General features: G+C 40.3%; 3 protein-coding genes across 4 annotated transcripts in view; 2 read left to right on the top strand and 1 right to left on the bottom strand.

The window, feature by feature from the left end:
- Positions 1 to 2,820: 2,820 nt before the first annotated feature.
- LOC139930983 (cathepsin Z) lies at positions 2,821 to 8,387 on the top strand. The gene is made up of 6 exons (XM_071924339.2): positions 2,821 to 2,957; positions 3,956 to 4,119; positions 4,866 to 5,045; positions 6,014 to 6,164; positions 6,950 to 7,115; positions 7,388 to 8,387. The coding sequence occupies exons 1-6, from the start codon at positions 2,821 to 2,823 to the stop codon at positions 7,499 to 7,501; spliced, it is 912 nt and encodes a 303-aa protein (XP_071780440.2). The 3' UTR covers positions 7,502 to 8,387.
- Positions 8,388 to 13,262: 4,875 nt separating this feature from the next.
- Positions 13,263 to 22,152, top strand: LOC139930982 (metallophosphoesterase 1). The gene is made up of 9 exons (XM_071924338.2): positions 13,263 to 13,756; positions 13,920 to 14,028; positions 14,749 to 14,852; positions 16,150 to 16,230; positions 17,057 to 17,165; positions 18,158 to 18,238; positions 18,978 to 19,100; positions 19,366 to 19,506; positions 20,529 to 22,152. The coding sequence occupies exons 1-9, from the start codon at positions 13,506 to 13,508 to the stop codon at positions 20,712 to 20,714; spliced, it is 1,185 nt and encodes a 394-aa protein (XP_071780439.1). The 5' UTR covers positions 13,263 to 13,505; the 3' UTR covers positions 20,715 to 22,152.
- A 2,555-nt stretch (positions 22,153 to 24,707) lies between these two features.
- gnal2 (guanine nucleotide binding protein (G protein), alpha activating activity polypeptide, olfactory type 2) overlaps positions 24,708 to 26,503 on the bottom strand; it is a 39,508-nt gene continuing 37,712 nt past the window's right edge. For both annotated transcript variants that reach the window (XM_071924335.2, XM_071924336.2), the window contains exon 12: positions 24,708 to 25,776. In XM_071924335.2, the coding sequence (XP_071780436.1) occupies positions 25,630 to 25,776 (147 nt within the window). In that variant the 3' untranslated portion in view covers positions 24,708 to 25,629. The remainder of the gene's footprint in view (positions 25,777 to 26,503) is intronic.

Genomic DNA, 26,503 nt, shown 5'->3' on the forward strand with positions numbered 1-26,503 from the left:
ATATGGAAGAAGTCAAGCTTCAACTCTCACTATTAAACTCTCATCCCTCAAAATGATGTTAATACCAATCACTGAGAAGAGTCCCTGCAGCCATTAGAGATGTGATACCTGACTTTGAGAAAGACAATATTTGAGAGACAAATGGATCAAGCTATAATTATTTACCCCCTGACCGCGTTTTATTGCCTTGTCGTCTGGCTGGATATAAGAGGCTAACTTTAGAAGCTATTTTATTATTACAAATTGAAGAAGGATAATAGTATGTATTGACTGATGGTATCATCAAGGTGAACCATCTTATCATTAGCAATCTGAGCAAGCTCATATTAATGCAGATATTCAGGATGTTGACCTTATGTATGTATTACCTCTCGGTGGTGACTAACATTACATTACATTACATCCTGAAAGATTTACAGCATTCAGATTGAGGGGCTGGCTTGAGCTATAAGGCCATGCATTATTGAAGACTGTTTGTGCATCTGCAGACGTCCCAGAGCGGGGGGAATAGTTTAAGCTTTTAACACAGCAGCGATGGCCTAAGGGGTCGAAGGTCATCAGCACTTCATTCCTCCCCTTCCCCTCCAAATCCCCCCAGCAGACAACAGCCTCTGTGTTTCATAACACAAAAGACTTCTCAGCTGAAGTAGGCGGTGTCTGCTCTCAAGGAGCGTCCACAGCACAAGCCACAGTGAGAGCGCTGGTGCTTCTGGAGGAGGAAAGTTTGTGTCCGCAATTAAAATGCAGCAGACGCTTCATGGTGACATTTGGCCGGAGGTTTTTAACCTTTCAGTCTGGGACCCGACTGAGAGATTTAGTCATCAAAGCTAAAGCAAAAAAAACTCCACATATATACAGTATGTGGTTGTGACTGCACACTGAAAGCCCGGGACTATGGATTCAATACTAAAAAAGGTTTAGCTTTGATGACCTCCATGCAGTCTCCAGCACCTCTTGACCTAGAATATATCCTGTGCACAAAGTCTTATCTTTTCTTTAGAGATTTAGCCGTCGTTTACTCTGGCTATTATTATCTTGTATCACAACTTTTCAATAACTTTTTAGGAACTAGGGTTTGATTGATATGTTTTTTTTAAAGGTCGACACTGATGTAACCTACGTTTATTACACCACTTTCAAACCAAAAAACTTCCAGGTATTCAGTATAGAACTGTATTGCTGTCGGGATGGAAAAGCCTCTGAAACAGCATTTAGACCACGAGACAAGAAAACTGTCCAATTGAAAACCTGCACTAATTAAATTATTTTAGGGTTTGCAGGCAGCTCCTTACAGGAAGAATCCATCCTCAAATACTCTTACACTGTTATATATCATCAATCAGTGATGTTCAGTGTATCCCATGAGTTATTTTGTGATGAAGTGTTGTAATTTACCCACTTTCCGCCCTGCCTCGTCTACTTCCACTGCAGTTAGTGATTTCCTATGTTTCCCAGAATGACTTTCAACAACCCCCAGAGAACGGACCCGAGCTCGTTGCATTCAGCTGCGGGTTATAAGTGTAGGTGGAGAGAGCGATAACGAGAGCTACAGCAGAGCGAGAGTTTTTCCAGTGGAGAAAAAGTGAGAGCCGTGCCCCATTTGATTAGTTATCTGTGCAGATAAGAAGAAAAATACACCGCTAAATAACAAGATAGACCCAGAAATGTGAGGTACATCACTTACAGACGTGTCGCCCCTGAAACTGATTGAGTAAAATCATACTGTCACCTCCATCATATGATGTGGGTGACGTGACTGGCCGATATCTCTTTTTTTTTTATTGAAAGGCCAATATCAGCAAACCAAAATATGGGTGTAACCTTCGTAGGGACCCAGCAGAAGTCGGCCTGTGACTCATTTTGGATCCCAACCCTTAGTTTAAGAAGCCAGGAAACACAACATCATCATATGAACAGCCTCTTCTTAGTATTTGATAGCTTTTACATGAGTGGCTCATCATCATCATCATCATCATCATCATCATCATCAGGAGAAGAAGAAGGTCCAAAATCTGTGAAGATGGATTGTGTAACAAATAACAGCTGGTGAGTGATTTATCTAATGTCCCTGCTAAAGGTTTATTAGGTGCCTAATGGACATCTAATTTGATTCTAGTTTTTATCATTAAAAAGAAGCAATAGTGCTTCCTCATGCAAAAGCAGAGCTTGATTGGAGTCGAGCCTCATCCTGTGATATAACCTTGTTAAGAGCCGCATATTATCTATGAAAACCCAACAAGTCATCGTGCGCTGCATTAGGCCTTGGTGTGTAATGTAATTGTAACCGGGAACTGGATATGGTTGCTCCAAAGTTTCTGCTGAGCCTGCAAAATCTGATTTGCTGCAACACCTATTTTTATCTATAAGATCAAGATGAAACTTTATTGATCTGCGTGGGGAAAACAGGTTGTTGTAGCAGCAAAAGTAAAAGGATCCAGCAAGGAAAAAGAAAATATAAATAGACTATAAAAATATAGACTATATATATAAAAAATATATAGAAATAATGAAATAATAAAAACAATAAAATACATTAATTTATGGTTTTTACTTACAGTTGTTAGTGACATTCTCAATTGTATACTTCAATATGGATTATAAAATATGAAATGTTTTGTATATGTAACAATAAATAAATCTATGCAAATGTATATGTATATGAATATGTGTATTTGCTATGCACTGTACATGTATGTATAAATATAAGTGTATATACCCACATAAGCATAAATATACACACAAACACACACACACTAACTCAGCTGAGCCTCGCCGGTAGGGGGCGCTCTATCCGTGTCAGAGGAGTTGAGGTAAACCAACATGGCGTCGTTAGTAACTAGATCACTGTTGTTATTTTATGCATCATTTCAATTGCAAATCACGGAGAGCAGCGGCACGAGCGGACTGTCCGGGCCGTGCTACAAACCCATCCGAGACAACAGACCGGACAGTGTGAAGTAAGTTAAGAGGAAATCTATTTATACCGTCAATTCAGTTCATTCGTTTGACTTGTTATAACCGACTGCGTAAGAAATGTTTCACATACAGCCTAGACTACTGTTCGTCAGAATAAGTTTAGAGAGATATGTTTCCAAATATACACAAACTTGCCCCCAAAAATGCATCAGTACATGAAGATGACAGTGATTTGAAATATATGTTGGACACTGGAAAGACATTTTCTTCCTGTGCGCTGTTTTTGAAAACATTTATCCGCAACTATATCCAGCATATAGGCTATTTTTAATGCAGAGATAGATAGATAGATAGATAGATAGATAGATAGATAGATAGATAAACAGATAGACCATAACGAAAAATAACAAATAATAAATAAATAATATCCCTGTAGGCACGTAGTGTGTTTGTTGTAGGCTACTCAGTAGTTAGTTTACAGTGACCTTATTATCATACTTAAAGGTATTTTTTATCATGTATAGTATTGCTATAGTATTCCTATAATATTATAGGCTCTTAATTGAGGACTGTGGTAGCCTATTCAATAGTGAGTTAATGGTAACCTTATCTTAATTTAATCTTAATTTCTTAATTTATCTTAATATAATATAATATAATATAATATTGTAATGTTCCTATAGACAGGTTATTGTACGTTATAGTAACCTTATTTTATCTATATCTATATTATATCTAATGTAATGTAATGTGATAAGTGACACAGTAATACAATATAATACAGTAATACATGTAATGTATAACTCTAATGTGATGTAATGTAATGTAATCTCATATGGTATTATTATAGCATCCCTATAATATTCCTATGGAGACTCAATATGTTCCTGTGATATTTGTATGCTGCTATATTTATTAAAGGATTACTATAGTTCTTTCTCCTAAGGGATGATTTGATGTCTTTACCTCAAACAAGCCGTTTGATAATTAGAGCAAGATATTAAAAATGATTTATCTTTATCTTCTATATCCTTATAAGGACGTATCCCAGGCCTCATGAATATGTGAACGTGTCGGACCTTCCTCTGTCCTGGGACTGGAGGAACATCGACGGGAAGAACTATGTGAGCGTCACACGGAACCAACACATCCCCCAGTACTGTGGATCCTGCTGGGCCATGGGAGCCACCAGCGCACTGGCAGGTTGCTATGGAGACGGAGGGATGAGGGAGGGATGGATGGAGGGATGAGAGAGAGAGGGAGGGAGGGAGGGATAGAGAGATAGATATATAGATAAGTAGATAGATGGATAGATACATAGATAGACAAGTTGATAGATAGATAGTTAGATAGATAGATAGATAGATAGATAGATAGATGGATAGATAGATAGATAGATAGATAGATAGATAGACAAGTTGATAGATAGATAGATAGATAGATAGATAGATTGCATGACTGAATGCTGGTTGTCAAAAACTCAGTGTAAGCTACCAGAACAAGGCTGTTAAAGTGAGTTGAACGGCACAGAAAACAAAGATGGAATCTAAGGAAGAGAAATTTTAATGAAATAATTATTGCTAAAAATTTCAAATATATGTATATACACTGTATATAAATGCAAAACGACAAATAAGCATAAATTTGTGGGACCCACATATTTGGCTAGGATGCCCCTTAATGGCTTGGTGCCATCTAGTCTGAAAAAGTAATTTAAGGCCTTAAAAAGTATTAAAATGTCTTAAATAAGTCATTAGAGGTCTTGTGTTTTTCACCATGTGCTGCATTTCCTCTTAGATTGATAAACAACAGCGTTAAGAGAACAGGATTAATGTTCCTCCTCTCTGCTTTACTAAACACAGCTAGACTTTATGACCCATAACAATTAATGACCGTCTGTGCCTATACGAGTATAATAACATTATTGTCACCTGATGTTTTTGTCCAAGACCGGATCAACATTAAGCGTGGCGGGGCGTGGCCGTCGGCCTACCTGTCGGTCCAGAACGTCATCGACTGCGGGGGGGCGGGCTCCTGTTTCGGAGGAGATCACCTGAGAGTCTACGCCTACGCTCACCAGAGAGGCATTCCTGACGAGACCTGCAACAACTACCAGGCCAAAAACCAAAGTAAACCAGTTACATCCTCGTTATTTAATGTGATTCTTATCGTGTTTTGATTCTGATCGCAATGTCCTCTGCTCTGTTGAAGAGTTGTATTCCAAAGTGCGACAGATGAATCATAACCTGAAGTTTGTCTTTCAGCGAGTCTGAAATGTAGAGGATCAAGTCTCCAGAAATGTCATTTTGTCAACTAAAGACTTGAGTAACCTAAAATCTTTTAAATCTTTGTCTTTTTTCAATAGTACGTCCTTCCTTATGCAACAAAACTCTTCCTCTATTCTGATTTCATGATGGGATTTACTTAATGTTTTGATTCTGATTCTAAAACTTTATGCACACTCGTAGCCTCGAGGAAACGTCACTTCGATGGTGACTTGCTCATGTGATTCGACATATTTCCTTTTGAGACGGGATGTTGGGGCGGATCATAACAGACAGAGATGGACTGTTCAAAAAGTTCAAAAATGCTTTGCGCATAATCCTGAACTTCACAGACTCCTCAAAGCAGGTTCTTCTGCTTTATAAGTTCCCCGCCGCCGGGACGCAACCATGGAGTCTGAGGAGGAGGAGGCAACAGGGTTTTCAGGGGTGAACGAACGCCCAAAAAGTGCTCAGCTGTCACTTTGAAAGTTTTGAAGTTGCAGATTATTGTTAAAAAATCTGTGATGGTATAATTGGTTGGAATTTTAATGTACATCTACTGATATGCTATGAAATAACCACTAAAAATACACAAATACACAGTTTTCCAGGAGGTAAAAGCAATGGGGTTGTGATATAAAAATATAAGAAAATGCAAAAAGTGTCATTTTTGCAGGTGTTTATTATAAACAGGTGTATGTTATGAGGTAGAGAATTGGCTAACAAGGTGAAACAGTCATTTCTTGTTTCATGGTGACTTTAAGCTCATTAACACTGTAAAGTATTGAAAATAACCTTAAAAAACGTATCTATGTGTCTTTACCGGTCTGCAGGGTGTGAGCTGTTCAACCGGTGCGGCACCTGCTCCTTCTTTGATTCCTGCGCTGTTGTGCAGAACTACACGCTGTGGAAAGTGGGGGACTATGGAGAAGTTTCGGGGAGGGACCAGATGAAAGCCGAGATTTACACCAACGGGCCCATCAGGTAGTGTAAGTCATCTTTCTCGCGTCATTTTTTAATTATCTATCCACCCAGATCCTCTGTGTGTGAAGAGCAGATTTGGCCAAACACTCTCTAAAGCCAGAACATTTCAGTGCAAGAAAGTAAAGTCTTCATCACAGGGAAACCTTTATTAGTAATGTATATTTAATCCTTTTCCAAACCTCCGAGGAAACTTTACGGCACTGAATGTAATCTTACTTCATTCAGCGCTTCTGCGGGTCTTTAAAAAGCCTGATAAAGTCCTAAATCATCAAAATTTAAGGCTGTAGGAAGTATTAAAATGTCTTAAATAAGTCATTAGAGGTTTTATGTTTTTCATCATGTAGTATCAGGTTTCTTTGTGCTGCATTTCCACTCTTAGATTAATACAGAAGAGGGTTAGTAGTACAATATTCATCCTGTCTGCTTTGGACTTCATGTCCCTCAACAGTTAATTTCCCGCTGTTCTTTTCTTATTCATCCCATTTAGAGCTTGTGAACTTTCATTAGCTATGTTCAGTCAGAAATAGTCTGCTGGTTTTGACAGCTTTGTTTCTTTATTTTGGTTTTAAATTGGTCTTAAATTAAATTCCAGGTAGCATTAAAAAAGTCTTAAATTTGGCTCACTGAAACCTGCAGATTCCCTGTATCGTATTCTTGAGGCTGATTTCATCAGTGTTCATTTTAAATGCCGTTTCAAAGATCCTTGAAAACGTCAAACACCACGGCTCGTAATGTGTTAAACACGTCCGGTAAGAAGACTTCAGAGGTCCTGCTCTCTGTTGCAGCTGCGGGGTGATGGCCACGGCCGGCCTGGAGGCGTATTCTGGAGGGATCTTTGCAGAGTTTCACCCCCTCTCTTTGATGAATCACATCATATCGGTGGCCGGCTGGGGCGAGGCCGAGGACGGGACCGAGTACTGGATCGTCAGGAACTCCTGGGGAGAGTTTTGGGTTGGTGTCTGTCTCTGAATGCGGCCTCGCACCACACCCAGACAGCAGTTCCTGCCCTCAGTCTGGCATAACTCACTTTGTAGCTTAAATGTGTATGCTTTCTAAGTCATGCATTCACTGTCTGTCATCCATTTAGTTCAGGTCCTGTTCACACAGAATGTTTCTTTCTGTCAGGAAAGAACAGACAATGGCTTTTATGATTTTATTTTTTTTGACAGACATTGCCTCTCTTGTATGCATAATAAATAGCGATTGTCTCTTTTTGTTTGCAGGGAGAACATGGATGGGCGAGAATAGTCACCAGTGCCTATAAGGGAGGAAAAGGCAATTGGTACAACCTGGCTATTGAGAAGAGCTGTGCATATGGGGATCCTGTTGTAACGTAGAAGTAATTACGTAATTAAACTGAATGAAAGAATCTAGTTACTTCTGGGTGTATTGAAACAAAAGTTGATCAGTTGGCCTTAAAGGCTTAGGGATCTGCTTCATTTTGATGTCTGCCTACTGTTTTCACCTGTAATGAACGCATTCATTTTCCCCTAATTTATGGGAACACACACACAGAAAAACTTGTTACTGCCAGATCCAGAAGCCCTGGGAGACCATATCTGTTACACTCTCTAGGCAAGTTTTAAAAAGCTGCACCAGTCCAGACATTGCAAATCAATATTCTGAAAAACAGGCTTGTCAAAATCAGTAAATCATCTGCGAGCGCCAAACAGCACATTGAACAAAAGCGCTCCTGGACAAATTACTCGTTTCTGAATCTGTGAGGTTGCATTCAATTTAACCTGCAAATTGATTCTGCTTGTGATGCTCATAGCCACTTCTAGAAAAACGCTGTATTCTCTTAACATATTCTCAGAGAAGTATAGTCAGGAAATTGTAGGCGCCTCTTACTTCAGATCCATTATCACACACTTTAATTCAGCGTTTTACTCTATGAAACGAACTGGATGAGTTATTAACATTTAAATGGGTTGGGAACTCTGAGGCAAGCGGAGCTGAGTGTTACTTTTTCCCTGACATCCTGTATAACATTTGAACAAATTGCTCCTCATGTGGATCTGGAGTGAGAGCGTGTCCATCAGGGGCGACGGAGTGAAACCTGGTCTCCCACGGTAACCACAGAGCCAGCTGACCGCTTCCCTCTGTCACCCACAGTAAGATGTAAAATCATACCATACAAAAAAACAGTTCACAGGTACAGTAAATGAATCCTTTGCCTTCATTTGTTCGGTTAATAAAGTGTCTTTGTCTTTGTGTTCATGATGATCTGTGTCAGTGTTTCCTGTAGATTTTATCGAGATTTGGTTTTGGTCAATTACATTTCTGATTGTGGGGGAAATTTTCCACCACATCTAAACGAATGAATGATTTGTATTCAAGGGTGGAAGTAACTAATTACATTTACTCACGTTACTGTAATTGAGCGGCTTTTTTGTGTACTTTTTTGAGTCAGTAAAAGTACGTTTTCACTGAAGAATTGTACTTCACTACTATTTTAAATCCCATCTATTACAGAGGACAGATTTTGTGTCTCTCCATAAGCATCAATGATCAGTCAGCAAAGAAGAGAAGAGTAATCTGGCTTCACTTTGTTTCTGCACTTTATTTTGTTGTTTTTGAACTCTGTCCTCTTGTCCTTTTAGAATTGTATGGAAAAGATCACATCTAACAACGTTCTCTTTTGTAAAAATCAGTTACAAAACTTTTACTTTAGGTACATCTTAAATTAGCTACTTTTTACTTTTACTTTAGTAGATTTTTACACCAGTTCTTTTACTTCTACGAAAGTAACAACACTTGTACTTGAGTAGGATGTTTTAGTTTTAGCTTTCCACTCTTTCCACTGCTTGAATTGTAGAAGAACATGAATTGTTTTTATTGTTGCAAAAGGGAATACACCCTCATTCCGCATTAAGCTGAATGTAATGTTTGTTGGTATTATTGAACTTTTCAGTGCAGTCTCCCTCAGCCTGAATCAGGGACCGGACTCTCCTCCCTTCGGTTTCTAGAGACAGAAATGCTCATTCATGCACAAACAAGTACAAATGTGAAGTCTGAAACTGAGATGCCTTTCCCCTCTAATCACTTTGCATCTGCTTCCTTTTTGCCATTGCTGCCGAGCTGCATTTTTGTGTTTCAGCATCTTCCTCATACTGCTGTCAAACTGAAAGAGACAAACGAAGCTTCATCTGCAGACGACAGCGCAGAGGCTGCTGGGGCAAACGTTTGCCACATTGCTGTTTGGCCCAAATGAAGGGCAGTCAACAGTTTAACAAAGTTCAAGTTCAACTACGGGGTTTTTTTTTTTCTTGGTACTACAGGTGCCGCTTTGACATCATGTCCGATATGGAACAAGGAAGGAGGAAACCCTGGGGCTAATTTGGTGTGGCAGCGTCACAACATCACAGGTAGAAGAATGGGGAAATCATAGCTTGTGCAGAGAGAAATACAGCCTAAAATATAATGCAGTTTTGCAGTATGCTCAGTTGAAATCCATTTTTTTTCCAAATACACAAATGAATTTCTCTGCTGTATAATTTCTCTGCCTTACACACAAAACTGAGGATGCTTGCTTGTGATAGGGGATTTCAGCTGATCCACTCACACTCATTTCAATGCAATGACTCAAAACCTGTGGTGTGTCACTAAGCCCTGCAGAATGGGACAAAATATGGAGAGATTCAATAACTATATCTAAATATCCTATACCTAAAATATCACAAATACCATATAGGCCAACAATATACTCTAATGTACAAGACTTTATATTACACAGTGTGCAATGCCGTATATATTACTTGTATACAATTAAGAAACGCATATTAACTATTAACTATGGGTTTTCCCTCAATAGTTTAATAATTTCCCTCAATAATATGTGACACTAGCGCCTATAAGCCCCAAACTGAGCAAAGCAGACTAAGAGCCTGATTCATGTGCAACAACTTCCTTACTGACTGCTATAAGTTTTAATTAGGAGGCTGTTGAGGGAAAAGCCATGGTTAATGGGCTATACTTGTAGAATACAATAGTGCAGAATAAGGTGCTATAATAAGTGGTTTGTAATGATTCATAATGAACCAATACACTACTAATATGCATGTTAATAAGCAGCTTATTAATAGTTAATATGTGTTCCCTAATCTAAAGTGTTACAATTGTTTACTCCTATTTTACCCTTGACTTTGTACTGTTCTGGTGATGTAATGTTTTGTATTTGTCTTGTTGAGTTATTATGTGTTGACTCTTATATTATTCCCTGTTCTTGTATTTTTCTTGTGACATCTTGCATTATGTTGTCTAGTATTATTTTGAGGTGTTTATGTTATGTCACTGAAATTCAAAATAAAATAAAGAATTAAAAAACTAAAGAAAATAGATCTAACTCAGTTCAATTCAGAGTTTTACAATTTAAAATTCATCTATAACTCACTCAAGAGTTGAAAGAATGGATCCAAACTCCTCAGATCAATGCTGGCATGGTTGTGGAGAAGTTTATTTTAGTTAAGACCTTCTGGGTATAGAGGTGATTGATGCACTCTGAGGCAGACTGAATGTAAATCTTATTGTTTGTTTACAGAAAATTGTTGGTCTAGACTTTCTGGCTGCCAAGAGGGTGATTTTTGTTGAATAGAAAGATGTTTCTCAACAGATCAAACTGTTTGAATGAATTTTTACACTCGCTCTGCATGGAAAGAGCTGCCGGGCTGTTAATGGATCAGAAGTGGGAAGTAACTAAGTACATTTACTCAAGTACTGTACAGTTTTGAGGTACTGGAACTTTACTTGAGTATTTCCATTTTATGAGACTTTGTACTTTGTACTCTGTATTTCAGACTTTTTACTCCACTGCATTTATCTGACAGCTGTAGTTACTAGTTACTTTGCAGAATAAGGTTTTACATGCAAAACATACAATAAGATCATAAAATATGATGCATTGTTAGAGTTTAAACTATATGGAGTAATTAGACATACAACATTAAAATACTAAAAAACTTACAGGTTAATGCATCAATAATTTATCTGAAAGGGACATTCTTCAGAATGAGTACTTTTACTTTTGATACTTAAGTACATTTTACTGCTAATAGGCTATTTCTATACTTTCTATATTAAGTACAATTTTGAATGCAGGACTTTTACTTTTAAATGAGTATTTTTCCACTGTAAGGGATCTTGATCATAGTCATCATTGGACCAAGTGAGAAATTCTTTAGCCAATCAATCCCATATAGGTCCTTTAACAGTAAATTGTTCATAAAAATAAATAATAATTATGTTGGTTCCAAGCACCTTTATTTGTATCTGTATTTTTATATATTTTGGACCAATAGTAGGCCTACAATAGCAGGTGTATTTATATATTTTGGATAATCTTCATTTTAGATGATTGAGTACCTTCTTTATTAGGATTTCTGATGTTCTTGCTATAGTCGACATTGGTATATTTGTGGACTGTTTTTGATGCCATTTCCTTTCATATTAGAATCAACTGCATGGTTTTTATATGAAATTGTACGTATTTTATTGTGTTTTTCACCCTTTTTTCCTCTCTCCTAGGTGTGTATTTTAGTATCTATGTTTCTTGTGTTATTTGGTGGTCTGTATGTTTGTTTGTAATTATTTGAAATTGGAAAAAAATGTGAATAAACAAAGGGGAAAAAAACAGTTTAACAAAGTTCAGCAGCAGCATGAATAGCCTCATTCAGGAGGAGGGTGTTCACTGCGGAGGTATTGGTTTTGCAAACCAACTGGCTCGGCAGGTAACTCTACTCATCATTCATTGTTATCCATAATTAGAACAATGTTGTTGGAGGAGTTTCTGAGAATGTGTGAGGCACCGATCCTCTCAATCAAAACTCTGACTCCAAACAAGCGCAGTTAACACAAGCAGTCTGGTAATTAGATTTCTTCTCTTAATCAGCTAAACTCATTTGTCGCATGTTTTCTGGCTCCTTTCCAGCTCTCACATTGTGCATTCAAACTGTGAGGAATCTGTTATTGTAAGATACTCATACAGACGCCACTGTTTCTGTGACAGATCATAAGAGACATTTATTAATAGTTCAATAAATTTCCATGGCAACCCACAGATTTCTTACCAGGCGTATTGATAACAGCCTTTTTTATTGAAGTACTGACAATCCCTCGAGTCCCCCCCCCCATCCCCCAACCTCCCGCCTCACACACACACACACACACACACACACAAGCTAAAACCACTAATCTGGAATGCCTCAAATTAAACGAATAGAGAAACTGCGTCAAGCCAGCCGCAGTCCGCGAGAAAAATATCGGATGCTATGCGAGTTTTCCTTCAAAATAAAAGTGTGAAATTTGCCACTTTTGAAAAAAGAATGATCAGGTGCTGGGGTGGACAGAGAACAGTAAAATCACATTAAAGTACTCAATGAAATTATTAGATTATCGTGAAACTGCAGCTGTAAAATAGATAGATTAATGGATTGTGTCATGTCAAATTATTTCAGTCAGATTCCAATAGCAAATAGGATAAGAGACTTATTTCTTAAATCTCTATTTTTTTATTTTTATGTAGCCTACTATTATATATATAACTTTTTTATAGCCTATACTGCCTCAAAAAGAGATAGGCTACATCCCCTTATTTCTACTGTAATTAATAAATTAATAGATAGGCCTACTACTATAATTCTGTCTATAATTTTGTGATGTTTTCATGTTAAATGTGACCTAACCACCAAGTTGAATTCCTTGTATGCAGAGATGGGCAGTATTTAAAAATCTGAATGTTTTGCCATTTTATCCAAATTCTGAATGCCCAATGTTACAAATGTATTTTCCTGTATTTTGAAAATACAAAATACATGTATTTTATCTTGATACATTTTCTGGCTCCTGTATTTTGTATTTTATTTTGATACATTTATTTGAGGGATATTTTGTATTTAGTAACAAGATACATTTTGATGTATCTTTGCCCATCTCTGCTTGTATGTGCAAACTTTGCTTACTTGACCAATAATTCTGATTCTGAGTCTAAAAGATCTATAAAAAGATCAATCAATGAGGGTTTTATTTTGAAAGCTGGGACCAGAAGTGTCTATTTCATTCTGTCTGGCTTGACAGTGGTGAGAGCTGAGAGGCGCTCTGATTGCGATTTTGTGGCTGGCGGCTCAGGCTCTCTGACCACAGGCAGAAGAGAGGCAGGGGGGACATTTTTTTTTCCATCATCCAGACCAGACGGGACTGTTATCAGGTGCAACTGCTGAGCAACTTGCCATGAGCATCAGGCTGGAAACCTAAACACTGAGGTTTGGAAGAGGGGAAGATGCCTCATGGACCGCTCCATCACCAGTGCGCCAGTTCAGGGCATCCCGAACGCCGAATAATAAAGAAATGCCGAGGTTTAGCGCCAGATGGATGGCCGTGGTCGTGCTGATTTTCGTGGTCGGCGGCGTTTTCTTCTTCTGCGAGTACCTCATCTATTTCCCGACCATCCTGAAGTGTGCTTGGCCGAAGATCAGTCATGTGCGGGGGGGAGAGGGCATCGACGGCCGGCCGATGGACTCAACTCTCCGCGCAATGGTGCTGTCGGACACTCACCTCCTCGGAGCCGTCGGGGGACACTGGTTTGACAAGCTGAGAAGGTATTTCCAGCTCTCATTCATTTCTGTCTCGATGAAATCCCTCCATCCCCACCTCCCTCCCTCCACCACCCCCCATCCCCCATGCATGTGGTCACCCCAGCTCTGCAGAAGTGATCGGTAAACAACAATAACACCGGTGACCGACATGTGTCCAAACGCACAGGGAATGGCAGATGGAGAGGGCTTTCCAGACCGCGCTGTGGCTGCTCAGGCCCGAAATCGTGTTTATTCTCGGGGACATCTTCGACGAAGGCAAGTGGAGCTCGCAGAAGGTATGCAGAGCTCCTTCACCCCGCTTTGTCTCTCTCGCTCTCTCTTACACACACACACACACACACACACACACACATCCACACTGGTGATGTTTATGAAATCCGTGCATACACAGTCATATCATGTGCCGTCCAGGCCCCAGAGGATGCAGGTTTCAACCGAACTCGTCCTCCTGGCCCTCCGTGGTACATCATCTTTTGTTTTGTAAATTTCCCATGGGGATTCCCACACATGAAACAAGGGATTGTAATGGGGATCCACTACAGGTTCTCCATCGGGTTCACACTGTCTTCCTCCATTCGTTTTCTGCACCGGGTGGCATCATCTTTTATGATTTGTATGCCATGGCTGTTCTGCTCGAGGAAGAATCCAAACCCTTGAATTTGTCCTTGACATATGCTGAGAGAGAAATATAAAAAAAAAAATGGCAGCATTTTGTCTTCATTTAGGTACAGATCACTATGAAAAACATTAGGTAAATCTGTTAGAGGTGGATGTCAAGATGTAATTAAAGGTCTCCTATGTGAGTTTGGTCCCCTGCAGGTGCAAAGAGGAATAAGGAATGTAAATCAAAACAAAGACAGACACCCCTGGGAGCCACTTGGTGACCCATAGGGACCCCATTAACTCTAATGGGGCTCCCAGGGGAGTTTTCCACAAGACATGATTGAGAACTAAAGACATAGGTTACAGCGCTGCCTGTGTTGTTCCTCCTGCAGGACTGGGAGGACGACGTGCGCCGCTTCCACAGGATGTTCAGGCATTCCACCGACACAGAACTGGTTGTGCTGGTTGGGAACCATGACATCGGTTTCCATTACGAGTAAGGTTACGCTTTACAGACCCTGTTTGCATATAAGCTGCCACCTTTTGAACTTTGATACTGTCTGGTAGATCAGTGATTCTAAACCTTTTTCATATAGGACCCCTAATTTAGTCCACATTAGGGCCACAGACCCCCATTTGATGAGATTTTGTCTCTCAGACCCAAATCTGAGAATATTTTTATTGCTCGATATGATTTTGTCCAGAATTCCATGACTATGTGTATTGTAGGTAGAGAGATAACAGTGAAACTATGATCAAAATAGCCATTCTTCTACATTGTGTAATTGTGTTAGCTTCTTGTAAATGAAATAATGGTGAAGTTTAACAATTCAGCGATTTGCTGGGGACCCCCTGGAACCCTCCTGGTGGTCCCCGGACCGCACGTTGAGAACCACTGTGGTAGATCACCATCAGCTTCTTTATGATAAAGCTGTGTAGGGGCGCGGTTCCCAAACTGTGGTCCGGGGAGCACAGAGGGTCCCTGAGGTGTTTCCAGAGGGTCAGCAGAACATTTTTTAATTTAATTATTTTTTCACTCTCTAGACATTAGTACAATGACAGAATGAGTGGCTTTGATTACTGGTTTCACTCTCCCAGTTACAGAATTATGTATAAAGTCATATCTGACCACAAAAACCTTCTCAGATATACAGTAAGTAAGTAAGTAAACTTTATTCATTATGCGCCTCTCAAAACAAATGTTACAAGGTGTAGTACAATAATAAAACAGTAATACAGAGAACAGAATTAGAGTAAAAAAAAAAGGGACAAAACCTTATAATTTGTGTCTCTGGGGGGCTTTGACTTGAAAAAGTTTGGTACCAAGGGGGCAAGCAAGTTATCGGTTGCTTGAAAAATGTCACAAAACACTTTGTACGAAAAGAGCAGATTTGATTTCTCTGCATCGCATTACGTTTGAAGAAAATATTTGATTATGAGGCAATTATAGTGAATTTCAGTGAGATACATGTGACATCTCAGGGGGAAAAAGCAGCCCGCTCCACAGCAGTGGGCCTCATTACACTGAGACGCACTAATCTATTCTATATTATAGTTTTCTTGCCTGTGATTTAATGGAGAGGATATTTAGGATTATGGAGACATGCGGTGGCTTTCATGTGCTTTGATACAACACTTAACTTATGTAATAGTGCAATGATATATGGCTGGAGCGCTCAGGAACAGACAGCGCAGCAGGTTTTTAACAGAACGGGCTGAGTGATGAATGGCCTCTCTCTCTCTCTCTCTCTCTCTCTCTCTCTCTCTCTCTCTCTCTCTCTCTCTCTCTGCAGGATGGACTGGTTCAAGCTGCAGCGCTTTGAGAAAGTCTTCAACGCCACTTCCACCAGGATCGTCACCAAAAAGGGAGTCAAGTGAGTCCCGGGACTTTTAGACAAACCTGATGAAGGTAACCGGTTGTTTGGCACGCGGCTGCAGAACGGCCCTGTGACTCAACAGGCTGAACTGTTACTGAAAGGTCACAGGTTTAATCCCCTCAGTGTGTGTGTGTGTGTGTCTGTGCCACAGTGCCTCTGAGCAAGACACACACACACACCAAACTGTTGCAGGGATCCTGTGCTTTGAAATATGTTGATGAGCACAAGTTTTTTTGGCTTAAGGGATATTTTAGACTCAAATTTACACAGGAGTTTTTATTACACAGGACCTAATGCTCAACACCACTTTTGACACTTTAGACAGTTTTCTACTTTTATCATCATAGTTTCATAGTTTTATATTTATTTATATTGCCTTATATCTTTCCTGCACTATTTTTATTATCTTATTACCTTTCCTGTACTTTGTTGTAAAGTGCAATCTTAATCTTAATCTTATTTGAAAGGTTAGAAAACTGAAACTAAACTGAAATTGAAATTAAACTGGAAAACTATATAAAAATAACCCTGATATAAATCCATGCATTTTAACAGTATTGTCTCTGTCAACATGTTGATGCCTTTTTTTTTTAAATCCAATAAATACAACAATTAGTATTATAACAAATTTGTGCAAAAATCTGGAAGAGGATAAACCATTTTGAGTGAAAGCTGCACAATGACAATTTTGTTGGGAAAAATGCCACCAAACCAAACCACCAAATTTCGTTTCACCACCAAAAATGAGAAAAGCATCATGGTGTGATATTTTGGGCCGTACTGTGTGTGTGATGGTGGAGTCACTGAGCCGCTCTCTCCTCAGCTTCCTGCTGGTGAACAGCGTGGCTCTTCATGGTGACGGATGTCCGATCTGCCAGTCGGTGGAGAAGGAGCTGATCAAACTCTCCAGAGAGCTCAACTGTTCTCTTCAGGTGAGAGTCGTTTCTGCAAGTCAGTTTCACACGGTCACACCTGTCAGGACCTCAAACAGACTCCACTAACACTCAAGAGGTGTGAAAGGCTTCAAGTCAAGTGAAGAAAAGATTGGGGAAAAAATAGCTTGAATCAGAGGTGGGGACCGGAGTCAACTGACTTGGACTTGACTCAGACTCAAGTCACAGTTTTAATCGCTTGAGACTTGACTTGATGCATGAAGAGAAGACTTGAGACTTGACTTGGGTTCTAGTGACTTGGGACTCGACTTTGACTTGTACTTTGATGACTTGAAAAGGTTTCTAAAGTCTTGACTTGAGATCTTGTGTTTGTGTAAATGACTGAGATTGAAAGTGATGAGATTTGTTCCACCAGACGACTGAATTTAAATTCTGTTTTCTGAATTTGTATGGAATGATTGAATTTATTGAAGTTGAAACTGATTATAGAAATCAAACTCATGATGCTCTTACCAAGTTTTTATCCTGTTAAAACCATATTGCATTAAAAAGTCCTAGATATTTAGTTTCTTTAAGATATTAAATTCATACTGGACTCTTCATTTGTTCTGACTTGACTTGAGACTTGACATTAATGACATGGACTTGACCTGGACTTGACTTGATGTTCTACAGTTAGACTTGAGACTTGACTTGGAGACTCATGCCTCAAGACTTGAGACTGACTCGGGCCTCGAGCAAAGTTGACTTGGTCACACCTCTGCCTCAAATTATAAAAAAAAAAAAAAAGGTTATTTTATATCTACAACCCAGTTTTGTTGGTTTGCACATCAGAAGTATTTTTATCTTCCTCTATGGATCTTTTAGCAGCATGTTAGAAGTGGCAGTTCGCCTGTAAACAGTCGCCAGGCTCCCAAAGCAGAGCGAGGGGAGGAGAGGGACATGAAATAAAAATGTTGACTGATGTTTTGGACGCAGCGTGCGGTTGTAGACAAGATAGCTGATGAATACTTTATGCTGTGCTCCTGCAGAACATGCAGTCCAGCAGCGGTGTGAAGGACAGCTGTGACGGCTCGCAGGTCTATCCTGCCACTCCGCCCATCATGCTGCAGGTAGGCGGTTTACATTTGCTCACCTTCACATTTCACTGTCTCTGTTGTATTGTGGAAGTGTGGAAGAGAGGCTCCGCTCTCTCTTCCTTCATTTATAACTGTTCGTCAAAATGTTTAGGTGTCACAAAAGTCAAAAGAATGATGTTTCGGCCTGTGAGAACTTGGCCAAGGTTTCTTCCGTTTCTTTCCCCTAAAAAGGTTTTTCTTGGGAGTTTTTCCTCGTCTTCACTGAGTGTCTCAGGTTGGTGGTGCCAGTTAGACTCGGCTCGGTAGGTTAGGTAGGCCTGTCATGTCTTTCTAACATGCTGTTATGTGTCTTGTGATATCTTTTAATCCCTCCCTCGTGTCTTTTTCTCATTTGTCCCCTTGTCTGTTATTCCACTTATTTATTCTGTATTGCATCATTTTATTTTGTGATGGATTGTGGATTTAGTTAGACCCAGGTAGGTTTGTTCTCTGTTCTCCTTTCAGACTTGCTTTGTGATGGAGCGCTGCATAAATTAACTTGAATTGACTTGGGCTGATGCAGACCCCAATGGCTGAATTCTTTCTTCTTCTATTCTTTTTTTTTTTTAAGTTTAATACCTAACAAACCCTCTATTTAAATGGTAAAAGAGTCTGGTGCTTACCCATTTTGACATTTTTTTTAACAGTTTTTTACGGCTGCACGATATAAATTCCCTTTACTAACCCGAACACAGTTGGGAGCGTCCCCCTGACTGGCTGCTCTGTTCCCCAGCACTATCCTCTGTACAGGGTGAGCGACGCCGGCTGCACAGGGCAAGACGCCGCGCCGCCTGAAGAGCGACATCTGCTGTTCAGAGAGAAGTATGACGTGTTGTCGAAAGAAGCCTCCCAGAGGGTGAGCCTCCCCGCAAAGCACATCACACCGCATCTGCTGTGTGTGTGTGTTTTCTGTCTGTCTCTTTCTTCTGAAGCTGCTTTATCCAATTAAAATACAGTACTGCCGGCTGCTGTCACAATTAGTCCCATGCAAAAAAAAAAAAAAAACACAGCAGATGATGATGATGATGATGATGATGAAAGTGATGATGTAAGCGAGCAGCAACCGGCTCCCTCGGTAGATCTGAACGGCAAGGGTTTGTCCGCTGTCTCTTCTCGTTCAGCTGCTGCAGTGGTTTAAGCCCCGCCTCATTCTGAGTGGCCACACCCACAGCGGATGCGAGGTTCTCCATGACAACAAGTACCCAGAAATCAGCGTGCCGTCCTTCAACTGGAGGAACCGCAACAACCCCAGCTTCATCCTGGTAACTAAGACCGCTGGGCAAGATCTGAAGAGTTTTGTTCCAACATGAGATCTCCTCCATTTGGGGGAAAAACATGGCAGATGCTATTACAAAATGATGTTAGTACAAAAATACAGCAAAATTGTGGGTGACCTAATTCCTTGGGTGACAAAATGATAAAACTTTCACAGACTGGATCGTCTATTAGAGATGGTACATGACGACCTAAAGGTAGTGATTTGTTATTTTTTCCGCACTTAGACTTTCAGAATAGAATAAAACTCTTCATTTTTTGAGATTAATTTGAGATTTGTTTTTCTTTTCCTGTTTACTGTTTGTTTTGTTGTAACCCCCCCCCCCTCCCTTCCGTTTTTTAAGTCTCATTTGATCTTGTCTGTATGTGAACTTTCCCATAATCTATTCATTATAACATTATAATGGTGCGTAAAGTTGGAGTGGGGTGATGGGAAGGTTGAGGGAGAGGTGGGAAATGTGAAAACATACGAAGAAAATATGTAAATCTTTTGAGTAGCATTTGACAAGCAAATGGAAACACCTTAATCCAAAAAAAAACAAAGGTCACACTTGACACACTTTATTTGGATAGCCTATGCTGATGCTCAACTTACTATCAAGTGACTGTGATGTGTCACTAAAAAGTACTGAGTTTCAGGTGATACTGAAAAGCAGTCTATAGATATTCAGCGTCTGGGTTAGGGTTAATCTTAGGGTTGGGATTAGGAGTAAAAATAAGGTCAGGGTTAGTGTTACATAGTCTGTAGAGATTCAGCAAATAGGCAAGAGACACTTTGTCGAACATCTACTATTTTCTATCTACTAACTACTTTCTGCCACCTGATAGTTGAGTATCAACACTGGGACTATCCAGCTAAAGCCAAAGACCCTAATACAAAGTGAACAGAGCCAGATATGTGTGTTCGTCCTAACAGAGCTGAACCTCTCACCTCTAACCCATAATCCCTCCCTCTCTCTCTCTCTCTCTCCCTCCCCCTCTCCCTCCCTCCTCCCTCCCTCCCTCCCAGGCGTCTGTCTCGGCCGGCAGCTACGCTCTGTCCAAGTGTTTCCTGCCGGAGGAAAGCACGGTGATCGCCGTCTACTGCTCGGCCGGGGCCTGCCTGCTCTTCCTGTTCCTGGCCCACTGTCTGTGGCTGAAGGGCCTGCTGCAGTGCTTCAGCCTCTGCCTGCTGGGGAAGCACAAGTCTCTGTGAACTACGTTACCCAGCTCACCGAGCGGCGGGGCGAGCCACCGGAGATGGTAAAATGAATACTTGATTTGAGGATTTTACAAATGTGACGTTCCTCTACCGAATGGGCCAAACAAATGTTCATACTACCTTGATTTGGTTGTCAAAATGTTTTTCGCGGCACTGTGAAGGACATCCAACATGTGAATATATATATTTTAATTGTCTTAAAGGACTAAAAGTTGATTACTTGTGATATTGATGATGATGATGATGATGTTATAGACTCAGATGACAAAGCACACGTGGGCCAAATAGTTGTTGCACATAATTACTGGCATTCCTTTTAACTTCCTTGTACAGAAGAGGATCAGGGCCACATGGGAAAAATGTATTTGACTTCTGAGAATAAAGTCAGAATCTTGAGATTATAGCAGAGGGGGGAAGTAACTAAGGACATTTACTCAAGTACTGTACTTAAGCACAATTTTGGGGTTCTGCCACTTTTCTTGAATATTTCCATTTTGTGAGACTTTATACTTTTACTCCATTACATTTCAGAGGGAAATATTGTACTTTTTACTCATCTGACGGCTGGAGTTACTAGTTACTTTGCAGAATAAGGTTTTACATGCAAAACATACAATAAGCTCATAAAATATGATGCATTGTTAGAGCTTAAACTCCCCAACAGTATATGGAGCAGTTAGACCTACAACATTAAAATACTTTTTATAGGTTAACGCATCAATAATTTAACATTCTGTTCTTCAGAATGAGTACTTTTACTTTTGATACTTCAGTACATTTTACTGCTAATACTTAAGCACAATTATGAATGCAGGACTTTTACTTTTAATGGAGTAATTTTCTATTATGATATTGCTACTTTTACTCAAGTGAAGGATTTGAGTACTTTTTCCCACCACTGGATTAAAGTCAGAACTCAGAATTCTGACTTTAAACTCAGAATTTTGACTTTATTCTCAGAATCTTTGAATTCTGACTGAAAAATGTATTTAAATTGTTTGGTTTGTCCGCTGGTTTGTCAGAAATCAAATAAACTTTTCACATGTGGCCGTAATCCTCTTCCGTATCCCTGGGCGTACCAGATGGGTGGAGTTTACCACAGCAGGAAAATTAAGTGTCAGGTGAGTTGTCAATCACTAACTGACAATCACTGACTTCAAATGTGAAAAAAAAAAAAAAAAAAAGTGAAATGTGAAAACTTCACTTTGACTGTGTGGGGAAACTTCACACATCTGGCATTTATACATGAAAAAACAAAGAAATATATGTTTAAATAGCACTTGTCCCAGGTCTGGTATCAGGGTTCTAGCTGGTCAGATGTGTTGGTGGTTTATGTCTCTTCACTCTGATATTATCTGTGAACTGAAGTAAGCACATTGATAGTTTTACATTCCGAACAGTTGTTTCTGTTTTTGAATTGATGTATGAAATTGCACCCAGATCGACACTGGTTTCTCATCGTTTTTATGATGCATATCTTAATATATTTATTGCTGACTTTTTGTGCCAAATGTTTGTGAGGGTTTTTGCCAAATTGTTTCTGAATTGCCAAAAAGTTTATGAAGAACTGTATATAATAAAGCACAAAGTGTCAAGAACGAATCATAAGGAACCGAGACGTTCATTTGTGAACTCCAAGTTTTTGGTCAGTGTCCAGCAGGATGTATACAGGTAGTGGCTGTGTAACATGACTCAGTAAAATGACCATAGCACTCTAAATGGATGAAGATTATTCCTCATACTGGAAAATATCACAATATGTTGACAGTGGGTCCACAACTGTGTTTTCCAATACTATTCCAGACCTTTCTGCGCACCTGACTTCTCTGGAAATGAGGGCTGGATGATATGGACAAAATTAGCATCATGATAAATAACTCATTTCAATATCAGTATATACCAATATCTGCTAACATGCAAAATCACGCAAAATACACTGAATGTACACAATACACCTCTTCCTGATTTGACTTGCAGCCCCTTTTTGCATAATCCACATTCAATCCACATCTCAGTTGTCTCAAAGCTTCAAAATCTTTCTCTAACTCATCTGCTTCTCTTCATCTATAACTCCTCCTTTGATTGCTGTAGATTTAATATGGGAAATCAATAAGGGATAATGGCTTTTACCTGGATTCACCTCATCAGCACACTTCATTAAAAGAGTAAAGTGTCCTTAATATTTTGTACATTCAGTGTCATCAAATTGATGTTCATTGCATTGAACTGTACAGTAATATAACATACGATCAAACTGTAATTTTTAAATAATATTCCCTAATTTGTTTCAGATCTCCTTTTTGTGAGATTTCAATTAGTATTTACTTTTTATCATTACAGAATATACAACATATATTTATGACAGAATTGTGTATCACGATAACTTGATATCATTTCATCATGATTGTACTGAAAGACGATAAACAATATATTTCCCACACTTTGAGACCTGTGTACGAACCCTCGCAATAAAACTGAAGTGGCATCCGTGAAAAAAAACATCTCAGCGATAACAAATTTGCACACAACTGGACACCAAGATGGAAATAAAGCAAAGTCCTCTAATGTGCCTCTTTATTTAAAGAAAATAAAAATGTCATTTAATCATCCTCCCAGGCCAAACAAGGTTTCGCACCTCCAGTCAGTTCACTCTCTTTTGGGGATAGACGTGTACTGTAGCAGAAGAAAAGGCTGATGCTGTTTGTACAAGGAGAAGAGCTTGTCTTGTTGGGTGCTGCTCACACATTCATAGTGCCTGTGCCATTGGGTATGGCTCCAAAGGACCAAAGAATTACTAATATTGCACGCTCTCATTTATTCATCTCCATTCTAAACATGCTTTCCTATGTGTGTATGTATACATATTTACCGTATACATACATAGGTATGTACACCTAGGCACACACATAATTAAACATGTATAATTGTACATATATATTTATATAGACCTATAAATTTACATGTACATACATTTATAAAAGATTACACACAACGTACACTCGCTCGCATACACACACACACACACACACACACACACAATGCGTCTGTGAGTCTATGTTTGTTTTATGTACACATGCGCACAGGCACACACATCAGTACAGATCTCAGACATACTTCATATCGAAAAAACGTTGGTTCCTATTAAAACAACACCAGGTTGCAATTTGGACACTTTCAATGGATTTCCAATGTTTGTTTAAAGCTGTGAAATTCAAAACAAAAAGGAGGAAAAACAAAAACAAAAACAAAACAAAAACAAAAAAAAAAGGCATGGCGCTGCAACATCTGGTCTTCACTGCAGGTAAGTGGTTAATTTGCATAATGTATACAGGTTTTTAGGATTTTTTCCCTATTTTTTATTTTTTACTAAACAGCATTTCCTTTTTTTATAAACCAGAAAAAACTAAACTCTACAGAGAAAGTCCCCTACCCGCAGTCTTCCGCTGCCGATAGAGTTTGACATCAAGCTGTACAGCGCAGTCGAAAACATACTTACATCTGAGCTCATTTACAGGTACAGCCATAATCAAGGCACAAAGATCTACAAGTAGATTTGTTTTTCTTTCAATAAAGTTGTACAAAATAATATTACATTTTACAGTCTGTACAGGATAAATCAACCTTGCACAGTGTACAAGTTAACAAAAAAAAAAAAAAAAGAGAACAATACATTTTTCTCTCCCATCCCCACCCCTTCCCACCCCCCCCCACCCCCACCCCCACCCCCCTCCCCCTCATCAATATCTCTAAGCTAAAAGGATGGTTGTGTGGAAAAGGACAGGTCCGAGTCCGTGGAGGCGGCGTCTCCGTCCGGGACACACCAGGCTGAAAGCGGCGGCAGGGCTAAGGTGCAGAGAGCTCAGTCCTTTTCCTTCATTCGAATCCTTCCTTCCTTCCTTTCTTCCTTCTGTCGTTTCCTAGCCCCCCTCCCACCCCCTGTCCACTCACCCCCCACACCCCCCCACCCCCACCCCTCGCTCACTCCCTCCATCCGCTCCCCATGTGTGTCTCTCGGCCGCTCGGTCCACCCTGCGACTCGGCGCGCTAACATCGTGACAGAGTAATAAATATTGTGATGCTACATTGTGTGTATGCTTCCTCCAAAAAAAGTTATTAAGGAACCTGATGCAAAGTGCATTATCTCTTCATCCGCTCTTTTTTTTTTCAAAATCGTTTCCCCCTCCTCTCCTCTCCTCTCTGTTCGTCGTCGAGTCGTCTTCCGCGTGGAGAGGAGAAGCAGAGGAATCGTTATGGTGGAGGGGCGGGGCAAAGGGCAAAGGTCATGGTGGCGATGCCAGCGTTAACTGGCAAGTGACACACAAACATAAACACACACGCATGCGCTCACAAACACACCGCTCCTCCCTCTCTTCCTTTCTCTCCGACACACACACGCACACACACTGCCTCTACACTGAGGTCCTGTAGGTGTGTTTTACGTATCCACACCCACCAGTCCAGGTCCAATGACAAAGCCGATGTCAAAAAAAAAAAAAGGAGGACATGGGGGGGGGGGGGGGGGGGGGGATAAGGAGGTAGCCCAAGGCTTAGTGGAATGACAAAAATCAAGGCATTCGAAAGGAAGGATTAAAAGAAAAAAAAAAAAAAGCGGCACGCAACAACTTTGTTCCCCAACCTTCCTTTTACATCGGTGAAATGGGGGTGAATCGGTCTCCAAAAACCAAAAAGAAAAAAATATACAAAAAGCTAAGTTAAGAAGAGGAAGAGGATTTGACACACTTCAGTAGTACTTTATAGTCCTCGACGGGAAGGGTGGTCAGGGGTGGTTGGGTTTTGTTTTTCTTTTAAGGGGGGGGGGGGGGTGGGTGGGGTGGTTTTGGGGGGGTGGGGTGGGGTTAAGGATGCAGAATGGTGGAGAAAACACAGAAGGCTGATGGAGGCGCTCCCATCACAAGAGTTCGTACTGCCGGAGGTGCATTCTCTGGATGATGTCCCGGCAGTCGTTGAACACCCGCCGGATGTTCTCTGTGTCCACGGCGCAGGTGAAGTGGGGGTAGCAGTAGTGTCTGCCGTCGCCACTCGCAGTGCTGATCCGCTGGGGGGGAGAGAGACGAGAGAGAGACGTCAGGAGGGGTGCAACAGAATCAATGTCTATCTATCTGGAGGCGGTGAGAGGGGAGGACGTCCTACGACCGGAGGAACCAGGTTCAAGCTCCTCTGTGGGCAAGTATCGGCCCTGCTGAATCCCTACCAGCTCCAGGCCTGCTGAGGTCAGGGTCAGTAGCTGCCCCTGACCTCTGACCTCCATGTTGGGTTGGAGGGGGGGCAAGTGAAGAGAGAATTTCCCTTCGGGGATCAGTGAATTATCACATTATTATAATAAAGGCTCTTACAGTACCATCAGCGCATAAAACTAGTCAGATTCCAGTCCCTGTAACTTTAACTAAACATGATGGACTTGTCTGCGCTCTCTGCCATAATTTACCTTCTCCGGTGTTCAAACCAGTTAAGAGCACATGAGGAAATAGCTGAATATAAGCATCAGTCCAGACTGCCTTTGGTTAATTTTGTTATGCTTGACTTTCCAAGCATGAGGAACTGCTGGCCATCTCCTTCTGCCCATAAAACCATGTTGTGTTTAGGGGTTGCTTCCTGCAGTTGGTTCAGATTACATTCTAACTCCTAACGACCAGCACCACAGTTCACTTAGAAAACGTAGAAAAGGAGTGACACCTGCATTTTTGGGCGTCTTGGTGCCACCTTAGTTCTAATGGCATTGTTCTCACCTGGACAAGTTCTCACCTGGAAAGGAGTAAATGCTC

The sequence above is a fragment of the Centroberyx gerrardi genome, chromosome 13, assembly GCF_048128805.1.
Source record: "Centroberyx gerrardi isolate f3 chromosome 13, fCenGer3.hap1.cur.20231027, whole genome shotgun sequence".
Taxonomy (NCBI): Eukaryota; Metazoa; Chordata; class Actinopteri; order Beryciformes; family Berycidae; genus Centroberyx; species Centroberyx gerrardi.

Excerpts from the sequence above, each read along its gene's own strand:
- LOC139930983 (XM_071924339.2), top strand. The coding sequence starts at position 2,821 with ATGGCGTCGTTAGTAACTAGATCACTGTTGTTATTTTATGCATCATTT. Across the intron at positions 6,165-6,949 it reads TACACCAACGGGCCCATCAG|CTGCGGGGTGATGGCCACGG; the intron begins GTAGTGTAAGTC and ends TCTCTGTTGCAG. Across the intron at positions 7,116-7,387 it reads ACTCCTGGGGAGAGTTTTGG|GGAGAACATGGATGGGCGAG; the intron begins GTTGGTGTCTGT and ends TTTTGTTTGCAG.
- LOC139930982 (XM_071924338.2), top strand. The coding sequence starts at position 13,506 with ATGCCGAGGTTTAGCGCCAGATGGATGGCCGTGGTCGTGCTGATTTTC. Across the intron at positions 16,231-17,056 it reads GTCACCAAAAAGGGAGTCAA|CTTCCTGCTGGTGAACAGCG; the intron begins GTGAGTCCCGGG and ends CTCTCTCCTCAG. Across the intron at positions 19,101-19,365 it reads CGAAAGAAGCCTCCCAGAGG|CTGCTGCAGTGGTTTAAGCC; the intron begins GTGAGCCTCCCC and ends CTTCTCGTTCAG.